The 15,358-nt window shown below is 34.8% G+C and overlaps 1 protein-coding gene across 1 annotated transcript; it reads right to left on the bottom strand.

Moving 5' to 3' along the window:
• Positions 1-6,187: 6,187 nt before the first annotated feature.
• LOC149783163 (uncharacterized) lies at positions 6,188-13,430 on the bottom strand. The gene has a single exon (XM_089931403.1). It carries the CDS (start codon positions 12,802-12,804, stop codon positions 10,822-10,824), a length of 1,983 nt encoding a protein of 660 aa, XP_089787529.1. The 5' UTR covers positions 12,805-13,430; the 3' UTR covers positions 6,188-10,821.
• Positions 13,431-15,358: the final 1,928 nt, after the last annotated feature.

Genomic DNA, 15,358 nt, shown 5'->3' with positions numbered 1-15,358 from the left:
CTTGTGGATAAATTAAATAAATGGGTATTAGTTTTTCAGCTATTGTGCACATTTAAACGATATGTAACGGAACAAAATCAGCACAGGAATGCTAAACTTTAGTTATAGAAATTACAGAATATATATAAGGGTAACAATGCAAAGTATAATATAATTCTGTCTTAAAGATCTTTATGAAAATATTAGATTTATAGAACTCAAAAGCTAAAAAATAATCTACAAAATATGATGTAGTATCAACACCTAGAAATCAAAGAAATAATATTTTAATGAGTTTTGATAACAAGGGTGGTGATCATTCTATCATTCTGTTGTCAAGATGCAACTTTAATTTCGGTGACATCTTGTGATATATAAATATATAAGTGTGTATGTGTCTCGGGGGGGGGAGGTATTTGAGTTTTTATTAATAACAGATTTATGTCTTTCACACTTTCGTTTTACTATTATGACAGTTTAAAACTATACAGCTAATTCATAATGCCATACGTCATCCTATCATTGTACCTCCTAACCAGTTTCCTGTTACCAAATTATAGCTCATATTACATGCTTTTTTGTAATCGCCTGTGTTGTCAAACTGTGAATTGTATTTGGTATCATTCTAAAGGATGATTGCTTCACTATTATGTACCGAAAATGTGTATCGGTCATTAAAAGTTTCAATTTGTCACCATACTGATACCTTGTTGATTTGGAAGTCAAACGTAATGATCTGACGTACTTATAGAACAAAAGAGCCTCATAAACTGGTTTGGAAAACATTTATTGAATGTTCTTAGACTAGCGTATATCATGTACTCCTCAATTATATTTTCTTTTCGCAAATGAAAAATGATTTTTGAGGTTTACAATATTTTGTTATTCATTAGTACATAAATTTTCCATCTGGTTTCCAAGGACCGTATTCATTAACTAAACAAAAAGGTTCAAGCACATAGCTTGAAATGTCTGAAAGATGTTTTTAGGTTATATGTATTATTCTAGCCACGGCGCTTGATAAACTATAACTGATCTCTGAATTTCTTTACTTTATTCCTAAATCAACATGTTTTTACAAAGTGTAGTTACTGGCAGAGCTCGTGGTATGTACATTTTGCTGTCAGGATGGAAGATTATAATGTGATGAAGGGATATATCTTGAAGGATTATGAGTTGGTACCTAAGGCACATCGACTATGGTTTAGAACTGTTAGACAGAAACTAACCAAACGTATGTCGACTTCGCATGGGAAAACAACGACTATTCGATAGGTTGTACTCAGATAAAAAGGTTGACAAAGATTACGATAATCTCAGACAGCTCATCTTGCTTGGAAAGTTCAAGAATTCCATCCATCGTGGTCAGCGAAGAAAGAACTTTTGAAAATTACTGCTCGTACAGCTAATGACTGTTCTTGGACTCACATAGTTTCATTTGCTAATAAGTCTCCCTTACAACAATCTTTTTGTTCTTCTAAAAACAACTATGTCCTTTCTAAGTACTTCCAAATCCCAATCTGGCACAATTTTTAGGAATCAAATTTATGATAAGACTGATATCTCTTCCAACGTGGACCAATAGTAAGAAAAATGACACGTTATTCTAATTGACATGGTTGAAAAACAATGCAACATAATAATGACAGAGTTATTCTCAGTGCTCTTATTTCTAAGAGGTCAAGGTTACGGTCATATATTGAAAACAGCACATGCATTGGGTCAAATAAAGCCAGTCTAATTTTATTATGGAAAATTATGAACAAATCTAAGGGTTCTATATCACCTGTTGGTGATTCTGCCAAGTCCATCTCTATTAAAACATTAAGGAACACATGAGCTTCACAGTCTTTTATTATCAGGTGCACTGCCTTCATCAGAGAAGCCTTCTTCTAATAAGCGCAGTTTTGTTAATGTTTCTCTCTACTGTACCAATTTGTAATCATATGTTGTGGTTAATCCACTTTTAACTTGTTTAGATCAAGCCTTGATCCTATTGACCTTACAAACCGTGGTACAAACCCTGCTTGTTTAATTAGTAGGGCTTATATAAAAAGGGCTTTTGGGAATGACGTTAATCAGGAAATTATTCCTTTAGCTGACCAATGTAATGCTCGGTCTTTTGATGAGGACACTTTTGCTCGTGGTATTGGTAAGCAAGAGGTATTGATCACAGTGATCCTCTTCTGACTACTCATTATCTTTACTCTAATCAAAGACAATCACTTGTTGTCGATTGTGAAATCTCCTGTTTGTTCCGGAGGACTGATAGACAAACTGAAACCACAAAATACCAGTTTATTATTTTGTGAAAATTGCTGACGTTATGAGAACATGAAAACCAAATGAGATACCCACAGCTGAAGAGTGGTCAGTGAGCTATCAAATTATTGTTCCTAAGTCATATAAACAAGAAATTCTTAGTCTAGCTCATTCGACTCCCTTGGGCTCTTGTGTTAAGGGACCGATGATGATGACGATGATGATGATGATGATTACTAATCAGAAGATCTTCAATGTTTCTAAATATTGTAGATCTTGTCACTCTTGTTAAATGATATTCAAACCCACTCAGGAAGTGCTTAAGGCTCGTCTGCAACCATTTCCTGGATTTGACGAACGATTTAGCAGAATAATGGTAGACTGTATCAGTTCATTATCTAAGTCATGCAAAAAACACAAATACTTGCTGACCATAATGTCTGCGTCCACAAGATTTCAAGAGGCAATTTCTTTGCGCAATGTTAAGACTTAAGCCATAATAAAAACTTTAATAAAGTTCTTCAACATTTATCTCCCTACACTAATCTATACAATCTGAGCAACAGTCAAATTATGTCTGGCTTTATCCAACAAATTATGCTTGAATCAGGTATCCATTAGTTTCAATGTTTTGCCTATCAACCTGAAAGTGTAGGAGTCTGGAAAGATTTTATTAGATGTTGAAGAATATGAGTTGGATATATTTCGCTGACACAGGAAAATATTGAGATGAAGGTGTTCATTTGCTGCTGTTTTCTGTTAAAAAATGAGTAGGTTTTAGTCCTTTTGTTTGGCCATACTGTCCGTGGACCATTGACCTTTATAAATGAGAAACTCCTTTCAGTCGATGAGTCAGACTTCAATCGCCCTGTTTATGTCTCTATTTTCAAACAAAAGGTGCCAAAGACTTGTAAAGTACCAAGAACTAATCTTCACTCTACTCAATCAAAAATGAAATCAACGTACGAAAAACTACAAAAGAAAGGAATTCGAGCCTAGTGGTAGAGTTCTGGCATTCTGGCCGATATATCAGAATGCTCTTCAAACTAAGTATTTTGGTCCTTATAAAATTGAAAAGAAAGTATGTCATTTGAACTATATTATTAACACTACCGAAAGGAGGAAACAAAAACAACTTTTTCCTATAAATATGGTAAAGTAGTATGATGATAGTGATGGCCCTGTTATCCATTCATTAAATTTAGTTGTACAAGTCCCACACGGTGTGAATTTAAACATACAATGAAATCAGATTGTAATGTTTTTTGTTTCACCAATCCTCGGGATTCAGAAATATTAAACAATCTGAACCAGAAACATTCACGTCTACAGCCACATGAAAGGTGTGGATTAAAACAGCTAATATGTAAATATGAGCACTTGTTTCCAGATGTTCCAACACGAACAAATAACATCTACCATGTTCAAATTGTAGATTCTACACTTACTAAACCGCACTGTTACAGAATGAATCCTCTCAAGCAGGAATATTTTACAACAGAGATAATATTAACAGCAGAATGATTGTATTGAACCTATTAAAAGTAACTGGAGTTTACCTTTTATTCTTGAGCCGGAGCCAGATAATACTTTCCGTATGTATAATGACTATAGGAACAGTATCACCAACATTAAACTAATCTCCACCACCAAGAATCGATGACTGCATTGACAAAAACGGACTTGCAAATATGTCACTCAGTTTGGCCTTCTGAAATGATTTTTGCAAATTCCACTCACAGAAAGAGTAAAGGAAATATCTGTATTTTCAACTCTAAATAGACTGTATCCATATAAAGTGATATCATTTGGTATGAAAAAAAATACTTAAACCTTCCAGCATTTAATGAACATAACTTCTGGATACCTTTGATCGTTCATCGAGGAATGCCATTATATACAAAGATAAATAGAACGATCACCTGAAAACCATTCTGAAATTCTTTGATCGACTATGTGATGCACATTTCACAGTTACCTGAGATAAAAGTGAGTTTTGCCATGCTTGTGTTGCAGTTTTAGGACATATTTTGGTACATGGTCAAATTAAACCTGTAGAAGTTACGGTTAATGCTATCTCTGAATTCCCACTGATTTTCAATTAGAAGCAACTGATGCCAATTTTCGGTATGGCTGGGTATTATCGGAAATTTTACTTATTGTTTTTAAAACTGCTGAACCATAACCAGTTTGTTGAGTAAGAAAACCATGTCTCATTGGTCTGATAAATGTTTAGAGCCTTCTGATAAATTAAAGGCCATATTTAAGAGTGCACAAACTTTCTAAGAGTGCACAAGCTTTAATTGAATCGTAAAATGTTCGTTGATGCATTAGGAGTTGGTGGAGTATTGGTTCTAGAAAACAAAAATGGAGTGGATCATCCCGTATTATATTTCTATAAAGAAAACACTGAACAAGTACCAGAGAAACGTTTCTACAATCGAGAAAGAATGTTTGGCTTTAATATGTCTTTGCTACACTTTGAAGTGTATATTAGGACAGCACCTTCTCTGATCATTGTAAAGGGAAAAGATAATTTGGTTGCAGATGCACTTGCACATGTATAGAAGTACTCAGTCTCTTTATTGTGCATATTTTGTGTCATTCATACGACATCTCCCTAAGTAATTTTAATGTCATGGTATAATTTATATTCAACTAATATGAAAAAGAAAGCTTTATTATATAACTCTTTATTATTAATAATGACGGGAGTTGTATGTATGTATGTATGCATATATATATATATATATATATATATATATATATATATATATATATATATATATATATATATTTTGTTTAATGTTAGTCCAAGCATGTAGATTGTAATTATCATTTGTAAATAAGATAAAATAGTTAATTTTTGTTTTAGAATGTAGATTCTGTTTTAAAACAACTAGCTATATGGGTTGCTTACTTTGGTTTGAGTTCTAGAATATGACGTCAGAAGGTTCTATAAAAGGAACAGTATAGAGGAGGCGATGTGTTGCAAAGTTAATCAGATGGTGATATATTTCAACAAAGGGTTGTACATGTACAGAGATCTACACAAGAAGAGAAGTAAACCATTATTTATATTGCTATTTTTATTACTATTTTCAGTCTGAATATGTATTTATTTAGAATTAATTTGAGAAGAATACTTTGTCTGCATTATTTATTGGAATCACAAAGTGCTCATTGGTTTTCGACTACATTATTATTCTGGGATTATGGTGAATTTATTCAAAGACATTCTGGACAATGCCACTGATGCATCAAGACTGTTGACACTTCAACACATTCAGTGATGATATTGATACATTCGAGCCTTCAAGATTTGAAATTTATTTGGAACAATTTATTCTTTTGGACTTGTGATATAACATTTAATATTATTTCTGGATTTGTTTCATAATAATGTAAGTTTCTATTAAATGTTCACTTCATGTCTTAGAGAATTACACTATCTAGTTGTTAAGTTTGACAAAACAAATTTGGTTTTTCTTAGTTGAGGACCATATAGTCGTAATAAAAATTTGGGGCTTATTACTATATATATATATATATATATATATATATATATATATATATATATATATATATATATAACATGGAAGAGTGGTTTCTTCTTGGTTTTTCACGTGTAGAAGGAATTTTCACCTTTTTTTTGTCTTGTTAATTAACATATAATACGTTTCTATCAATGCATGATAGACCGGATCTGTAGTTTAGTCATCCATTACTAAAATGTGCATTCTATCTGATCTCCGTCACTATCTTCATTCGGTTATCACGACACTCTGTTTTACATCTTGTGTCATGTTAATAACGATCTTGCAACTTTCATTGTGCAGCAATGTGATTTTCATTATTTGAAAGCTTTACCTGTGTAATTCTTAGTAGTGATATAAAACGAAATCTGTCAATTGCGAATAAAAAATTAAGAGTTAGAATAACACACTTAAGAATGCTAATGTGTTTAATATCAAATGCACGTAAAATTAATCAAATGGAATCTGAAGACAAGAAAATGCATTATTGTAATAGCATACCTTACAAATTAAAAAATAAGTAACTATTTACGACAGTAAAGATGCAATATTTAATGTGCATCCCACACATAAAATGCAAAATAGAATATACAGCATAGCAATAAATGTCAATGTAAATAGAATACAAAAATTATACAGCACAGAAGTAACTGTAAATGCAAACAGAATAATACAAAATAAAATATACAACCTAGACATAATTGTAAAAAAAAATAGAATAATACAAGATAAAATATAAATCTCAGAAGGAGTTGTAAATGCAAATAGAAAAATACTCAATAAAATATTGAGAATAAAACTGATTCTAAATGCAAACAGCATATACTGAACTGATTCTAAATGCAAACAGCATACACTGAACTGATTCTAAATGCAAACAGCATATATTGAACTGATTCTAAATGCAAATAGCATATATTGAACTGATTCTAAATGCACACAGCATATAGTGAACTGATTCTAAATGCAAACAGCAAATAGTGAACTGATTCTGAATGCAAACAGCGTATACTGAACTGATTCTAAATGCAAACAGCATATAGTAAACTGATTCTAAATGCAAACAGCATATAGTGAACTGATTCTAAATGCAAACAGCATATATTGCACAAAAGTAAATGCAAATAGAATAATGATAACAAAGAAAATGCATGTGTAGAATTTGCACAAGTGCATATAATTATGGGTGTAATCCCCCTCCATATAAGGATTATTTTTAGTTGTTCTGATTTATACTAATTTATAGTACTAGCCGGGCGTCATGACTGCTTCTGTGAGACTATAAATTATATCCTGGTTTTTACTTTCATTTTAAAAAAAAAAATATCTTTAAAAGTTATCATCATTATCACTTAATGCCGAAATTGGCAGACTAAACAAAACATCCTCACTTAAATATCTAATTCCCTTTATTATTTACTCATCAAAGTTGTTCTTCCTGGTATTATCACACCGGACATTTCAGCAAATATATCATTTACAAAGATTTCCCATGTTTTCTTGGTCTGTCTTAAGTCGATTATCTGTTAGTTGTTTAACCCCGGCCGAGTCATACCAAAGACATAAAAATGGTACTAACAGCTACCTTGCCTGGCGCTCAGCATTAAGAGGTTAGTATTAGGACTGGTCGGCCTAGTGTCAGGATAATGTGACGGCGAGGCATGATGCTACATGTCTATGGGATGATGCCCCAGTGATAGACTTCAATATAAACTGCCACACTGTAGTTATCATAGCGATATGACTGACTTGTTTTTAAAGCTACGTTATAACTCCAAATCACACACACACACACACACACAGTAGTTTGTGTGCATGCGTGTGTGATTTAGATTTTTAAAGTAGCTTTAACAATTTTCCAGTCATATCGTTACGATGTCTGCAGTGTGGCAGTTTAAAGTGATGTCTAGTACTGGGGCATCATGCCGCAGACATGTAGCATGCTGTCCCACCCAGTCACATTATTCTGACACCAGGCCGACCAGTCCTAACACTAACCTCTTAATGCTGAGCGCCTAGCGAGGCAGCTTTTAGTACCATTGTTGTAAGTCTTTGGCATGACTCAGCCAGGGTTCGAACCCACCAGAGTAGTTTGACAGTTATTTTATTTTATTTTATAAGAATTCATATAAAAAGAAACTTATCTTTTTTTCTTTTTTAAATCCCCAATCATAAGCAGGAATAATGTGAAAATAATTAAAAAAATTGTGTTAGTCTGTTTTATATCTGTATTACTGTCCTTTGCATTAAATGCTAGCTTATCTGGTAATGGTGCTAGCTCTGGTATACGTTTATCTCATAAATGCCAGCAAGACATTATGCAACCTGATGGCACCATCTGAACTATTATTATTATTATTATTATCATCATGTGCAGTGCATGCTCAGCCATTTAACAACGTTATCATCAGCAATGTGCAGAGCTTGCAGTCCACTGGTGAACTTTTGTGGACAGTTGTCCACAATGTGTGACATGGTCTGAACAGCTTCACAGCAACAGGAAGAGTTAGTGGCCTGGCCCCACCAGACAAGGTTGACTGCACAACGACCCTGTCCTGTCTGAAAACGATTCGGTGTGGCCCAGAGATGGCATGGAAGGTTGAAGCCAAGAGGGCAGACTGATGGCTCAGCTACGAAGGAGTGATTTACAACATCTGTTGAAGACCACTCCACACTCCATGCCGAAATAGCTGTCATATCCTCCGGCAACGGACCTAACCAGACTGGCCATCTCGAAGTCAAGCGAATTGCTAGATGTGAGGTGATGTCCATGTACAGTTGAAGTGTCTCACTGGCATAAACCATAACCAACACTTTAAAGGTTGCTTCCTGGCGACGCAGCTGTGGAGGAGGAATGGTGCTGAGTACCGGCAGCCATGGTAAAGGAATAGGACGTAGTGCTCCAGAGATTATGCGCATTGTTGTGTTGAAGTGGACATCAACTAACTTGGTGTGGAATGATCGAGCCCAGACAGTCATTTGTACTGCCCAGTTTAATTAACATTTACTGAATTTTCGTATCGCACTGTATCCTCATTCATTCATGGAATCATTATTATAAACATTTTAAGAGTATTTATCACAAATGTTTAGTGCTTTACATTTTTTTAAAATACTTTGCTGTTAATATCTTCGTATCTCATGAACTTCTTGTGTCAGATAAAACTGACTTATGACTAGCGTGCTAAACTGAGTGAAGGTCAAAACTGAGGTGCACTGTTTAGATTTTTAAATATGAAGTCCATCATATATTTATATAACAGGTTTCAAAATTGTTTGAATTATTAGAATTTTTAAATAATAGAAAGCAGCATAGGCCATTTATCCTTTGTTTTGATGTATAATAGGTGTGGATGAATTTTCATTTTCATAAAAGTATCAATGTTATACCCCTAGAGCTTTTCCAAGGAATTTTAATCTCGTTTGCCTAGTATTTTTCATAGCATTATAAGTCCAGCGGATGTGGGTGAAGGCGAGTGGCCTATTGGGTTTTTTCATAACAGCTTGAATGGCAATGGTCTTGGAATTGTAGTTACACTTTTAAGGTCTATGGCCTCAGGTGAAGCTCAAAGGCCTATGGTTCTTGTTAAAATTTGACAATCCCTGACCTTAGCTTTGAGTAAACATTTGAAGTCAATGGCTAAGGATGACCATCGCTTTTTAGAACATTTTGAAGATCACTGGCATAGGTTTACCATAAATCTTTGGCCGATAGGAAGCGGGTGTTACAGGGTTTTCAACAATAAAATGCTGGATGGATATACGTTAGTTAAGTATCCTCGGAATGGCAAAGCTATAGCTACTGTTATGTATATGTAATTTAATTATTTGGTTGTTAGTTTTAAAAAATGTATTCCATTACATGATATTATAATGTAACTTTATTTACTGGATTTGTCATTTTCCAGAAATTCAGTTCAGTTCTGATTGACCTGTTATTTTTTTATAAACAACTAATACTATTTAGTTTCTGACCTTGATTCAGAACCAGTGACAGTTTTGGTAAACAACTTTTTTTTAAAATTTTTTTTTTGGTCCTTTCCCAGAGTAAGAATCATTAGGTAATGCCAAGGCCATACCTGAAAGACGTGATAATTATCATGTAACAAACTTCCATTCCTTCTGGAAAGATGAACTCTTGACCCTGATCCGGGCATCTGTTTTGAGTTGTAGTTAATCTTACACCTCACATTATGATAAAGGATTGTCAGTCAGGCTCCAAACATATGTTGTGACCAGCTTGAGTTGAATTTTTATTTTATTGAATTTCAAGTGATTATTTTGATTGTAAATACAAAAGTGCTCTTACAGAATTCTTGGATAAAAACATTTATAACAAGTTATATTGAATTCAAAACTGGAATAATACTTTCTGTGATTCAACAAGAAACTGTTGACAGAACAGCACCTCGCTGGTTACAACAGACGTCATAGTCTCCCATTTTGGATTTCATCGGGATTCACAGTCAGTTTCATTTAGGACATTTTATTACAAGGACTATTTTTTAATTCTTTAATTATTTTTAGATTTGATTTGTAAAACCATAAGTTCTTTTTCTCATTTTTCACTAGATATTGCAGGAAAATAAATTATTTGTTAATTTTAAAACCCTTGTTGTCTTCACTCTTTTCTGTTACTTTTTATAACAGCCTAGACTCGTAACACTAATTTTTCACCGAATAATTTTTTTCTCGCAAGGAAACGAATATATCAGTCTAGAAAGTAATGATTTCCAAATATACAGCCCTCATAAAGGACTGCTCAATATCATTGTGTTAGCAATTATTCTGTTGCTGATGTGTTTGTAACTAAGTAATGCTGACATAACATTTGCATTATCTAATTGATTTGTATCTCTCATAATTTCAATACATTAATGATGATGCATAACAACTGTCAAGGATCATACACACAATAGCAATATACACACAAAAAGAAACATTTTACCTACTTACCGACATAATTTCATCGCAGAACAAAAACTGAAAACGAACAAGCACAGATGCATGTGCTTCATTTACGCTAAACAGCTACAGTCTACTGTTAAGAAAATAAGTGAAGTTTTTTACGTTCCTTATCATTTGTCACAAAGAAACGTTTCCTATTCTTGTTACAGAAAATTCTGACAGGATGATGGGGAACACCAGCTGTAATAACCTGGAGTGCTGAGCCTTCTGGAGACAGTTTATGGATATTATGAGAACTATATCCCAATGCATACACATTATCTTCTCTGTCAACAGCTACGCCAAGTGGATCATGTAGATCACTCGAAGTGTAGACAAAGTGCTGACTTCCATCTGTCAGACCAAAACAGTATATGGAATTACTCCTAGCCACAGAAATGTACACACGAGATTTGGAATTATTCAAGGCGACATATGCCTGAGATACTCCAGGGCAATGAAACTCATGGTGACACCTCTCTCCTGTTTTCCTGTTAACAACGCTCCAATAGCATTTTTCCCAATTATCCGTAGGACCAGTAACCACTACCTCCTCCTTGCTGAGGGCTGCCATACCGTAACACTCATACCTGGTCTTTATTGCTCCTGTATCTCTGATCATTCTGTCTTTTACAGACACAAATATGTACGTCTTCGTGTAACACAACGTGATGGCGACTTCATGATCATCCAGCAGACACATATTCCTTGGCTCTGAAGGCAGCTTATAACTGGTGATGAAGTTGTACGATGAATCATACAGACAACAGGTCTTGTTGCTATAGTCGGCCAGCACTATGTCTCCACCGGGTAACTGAACTCCACCCAAATAATAGGGACTGACCTTGCCTGGACAATATATATCCACCACACTGGCAAGCTTAAACTGATGCTTTCGTGGAGATTTGCTTGTACCAGAATGGTGTAGGCTTTCAATTATACCAGAACATAGAAAGCTCTTACAATATTCTTTAGTCTGAAGCTTAGCTATATTGCCAATATCTGGAGACAAGATATCTTTCACGAAACCTCCCAGCTCCAGGTGAACTGTGAGGCTCTTTATTTCTTCATACTTCTCTCTAATCTGATCAGTGTAGCATTTCAACTGATGAATCGACTTCTTACTCGCAAGAAACTTTTGAGTATCTGTCCCATACTTTAGAACTGACTCAAGAAATGTGTGCGAGTTTCGGACTGCGTTTATTAAATTCTGGCATTGACGATTCTCTTCTTGTCGTCTTTTCATTTCTTCTTTGCATATTCGGTCTCCCTCTGTCTTCACCATTTTCTCCATTTCATCAAGCATATCATTAACCTTCTTTCTGACAGTCCTAATTTCAGCTGGAAGGTTAGTGACTGTTGCCTCTAATTTGACAATATTTGACTCGTTTATCAACGTAAATGTCTGCAGGTGTTTCTCAAGTTTCATCATTTGTTCAATAATTTCTTGGGACTTTACGTTACTTTGACTCGATAGATATTTACTCAAATCCTGTTCTTGGGCACAAGTTATGTGATCAGAATAGAAGCAGTGAGCACAACAGACAGCTTCATGACTTTGACAGTAATATTCCATAGGTCTGTCTTGATGGTCAGGGCAACCAAACCCTTCAGTAAACCTTATTTGGTTTTCTGGTGTTCTGATAAATTCTTCAGTACTAATTACTTTATGGTCCCTGGTCACCTTGGTTTTCTTATGGGCTGTTAAACAAATGTTGCACAATTCTTCTTCACATACTATACAAAACCACTGCGCCGTGTTAGGCTGACCAGCATAGAGACAGCTGTCACAAGACCTTTCAACTTTCACTTTCGACCCTATTGTCCCTGAAGTTGTTCTTCGAGGATAGAATGATGACCACACCCCGGCATGTTTTCCTTCTACTGGTGAGTTTGTAATCACACTACATATCGAACACATGAATTCATTCACAGCCTCTCCTTTATTTCCAACAGTTTTCGATCTACATTCCTGTAAACACGTGTTACAAATGGAATGCATACATCGTGGTAGACGTGGTAAAGTAGAAACACCCAAACAAACTGAGCACACCGATCCATCTGTCAATACTGGCTCCATTAGCTCTGGATATGGATTTATTCGTTGTAGGAAAGTAAAATTCACGTAGTCTTATTATCCATGCATAGATACATTCACATAGCATGCGTAACATTAGAGCTTGCTAAAATATCTTCCTGTAAATTGCTGACGTGTTCAGGTCTCTGTCTAACATAAAACGCTGCGCACAAAATATTACACAAACCCGGAACTAACCTAAGCCAGATGCAGTTTGCCAATGCCATCCATAAAAAAATCATATCATGGAAATTAATGTGCCTCCAGATTGTGGGGAAGATTAAATTTAATACAATTTACTTTCTGGTGTGTAAATAATGAAAACATTGAAAAGTCTTTAGTTTGATCAAAGTCAAAATTTGTACACAGATTTAGTTCACACTCCTTAAAAGCATATGCGTTGTTAATGTCTTTAATATTTCAAATTTTACGAGAAAAGGAGTGATGAAATTATTGTTGATCACAGAAAACACCAAAACAGCGTTGTTCCTGGACTATGCAGACTTTGGGCAGGATATGCCTTAAAATTTACTCACGGTTAGCAACCACACTTAAATCCTACGACAACCTCTGCTTTTAATTTAGATATGCCTATAGTAATGAACTAAATGTCAGCTGTCTCTCGAGCAAAGCTCATGGTTTGTTTTTCTGGTGGTAGCTGTCTTAATTAAGCAATGGCTTTTAAATATAATGCTGTATAAAGATACAAACTGACCGATAAGAGAGTGAGTACTCAGTTTATGGTGTAGATAAGGGCTTCACAACTTTGCTAGTTGCTTATTTTCGATTTCCATCAAGGGGAGTACACTAAAAGGTGCTCGCCATTTTCTTCTCACATACTGTGGCACTCGTGCAAATCATGACTTTAGAACATCGAAGTGTAAATTTCTTCAGACTAATGCTGGAAATATCTCAGACTTGCATATATGAAGGAACTTCCAACCGACGTACTCTGATTTTTCCATTTCGGGGTCTTACGGATAGAAGAATAACTAAATACAAGGAACAGCCGTGAAGGGCTTGCGATGACGAAATCTAACAACTATATTATTTTCCTAAAATCATTGTGAAAACTTTCAATGTTTCTGCTTTTTTCCCTTGCTTTGTTGTCCTACTTAAAAGAGATTTTTCAAGCTTTCAATGATCACTGACATGGACATTGCGACAGTCGCTGTAATTTAGTACACTGCGTGCTGGACGTCTACGCAGGAGTATCGGACTCGTTTTCCATACCAAGGCGAATATACTGCCGTGTCCATGAAGAAGCACAATAACTTTGTTCAGTACATAAAAGCAAACAAGCAAATCATTTAAAAAGACATGTGCTTGACAAAATCAGTTATGGACCACGTTTTATTTTTGTTTCGTTTTGTCTTTTTTACTGACTTTATGGACCTTGCCTTCAAAAAATCCCAGGAAGAACTCATCATAGGGAACTTTCTCTAGGAGCCTTCGGGAAATACAGGACAAATCTATGATAGGGTAATTTTTGAAGAAGGCTTCAGACGTTCCCAGGAATAACCCATCATAGAAAATTTTCTGTACCTGTTTTGCATAAGTGTGAGGTCTTAAGAATATCTCATTTCTAAATAATTCTTGTTTCAAATTCCATCTTTTCAAATAGAAACGTACTGAAATGGATTAAGAGTGAATGGGTCTATTATTTCACGAGATCTCATGTTGTCCTTTATGTTTTTTATTTATTTATTTGTTTCTTCCGTTGCCAGTGTTCTCTAGTCTTCAGCATTTCCCTGCATCATCGTATCAACGACGTTTTTAACCATCCTATATATTTGCTATATTAATTTTCAACTTTAGTTTGTACTGGTCTTTATTCAGTGTTACTGTTAATCTTATATTCTGTTAAAACTGATGCAAGAAGAAGAAGAAAAAATCGTAGTTTACGTGAATGAGGTCGAAGCAGTTAATTCATACCCAGAGTGTATGAAATAGGACATTAATTTTATATGAAACAGATAGAGGACATAAAGAAAGACATCGAAGAAAAAAATGCAATGGAAACATCAAGATTACAGGATATGCTAGTAAATAAGAAAGCAAACGCACTCAGGTTGTTGAACGTTTAGCAGGCGATACCAAACACATAAATTTGAAAGTTGTAGAAAATATTCCGTTAAAAGGTTGAGAAAAAAACCTGTTTAAAGACAAAGCTATTACACTTGCCACTGTTGTTGTATTTATATAGTCATGATATCATCGACTCTTACTCTGTCCATAATAAATGTGGTACAAGGTTGAATAGGACGTTCAGGAGAAACGCGCGCAGATAGTAGCGGTTGTGGGAGGGTGTGGTTGAAAAAGTAGCATACTAAATCCAGCTTATGAAATTAGATACACAAAATGTTTCTTTATTGGCTGATCGTGTAATCTGGTTTTTCTAGCGTATGTGACGCAGAGGTATATGCATGGCAGCAAAAAAGGATTAAATGAAAAAGGGTCAGATTGAAAAAGGTACAAATTTTTTGGGGTATCCAAGCTTTTACCTACATTCTCTTCCTTTATTTCGCTGTCATTCTTTTGACTAGTTGTTACAGGC

This window comes from Sinohyriopsis cumingii, chromosome 14, assembly GCF_028554795.1.
Source record: "Sinohyriopsis cumingii isolate HCF-2022 chromosome 14, ASM2855479v2, whole genome shotgun sequence".
Lineage (NCBI taxonomy): Eukaryota > Metazoa > Mollusca > Bivalvia > Unionida > Unionidae > Sinohyriopsis > Sinohyriopsis cumingii.
This window is presented reverse-complemented; position numbering and strand designations above follow the sequence as displayed.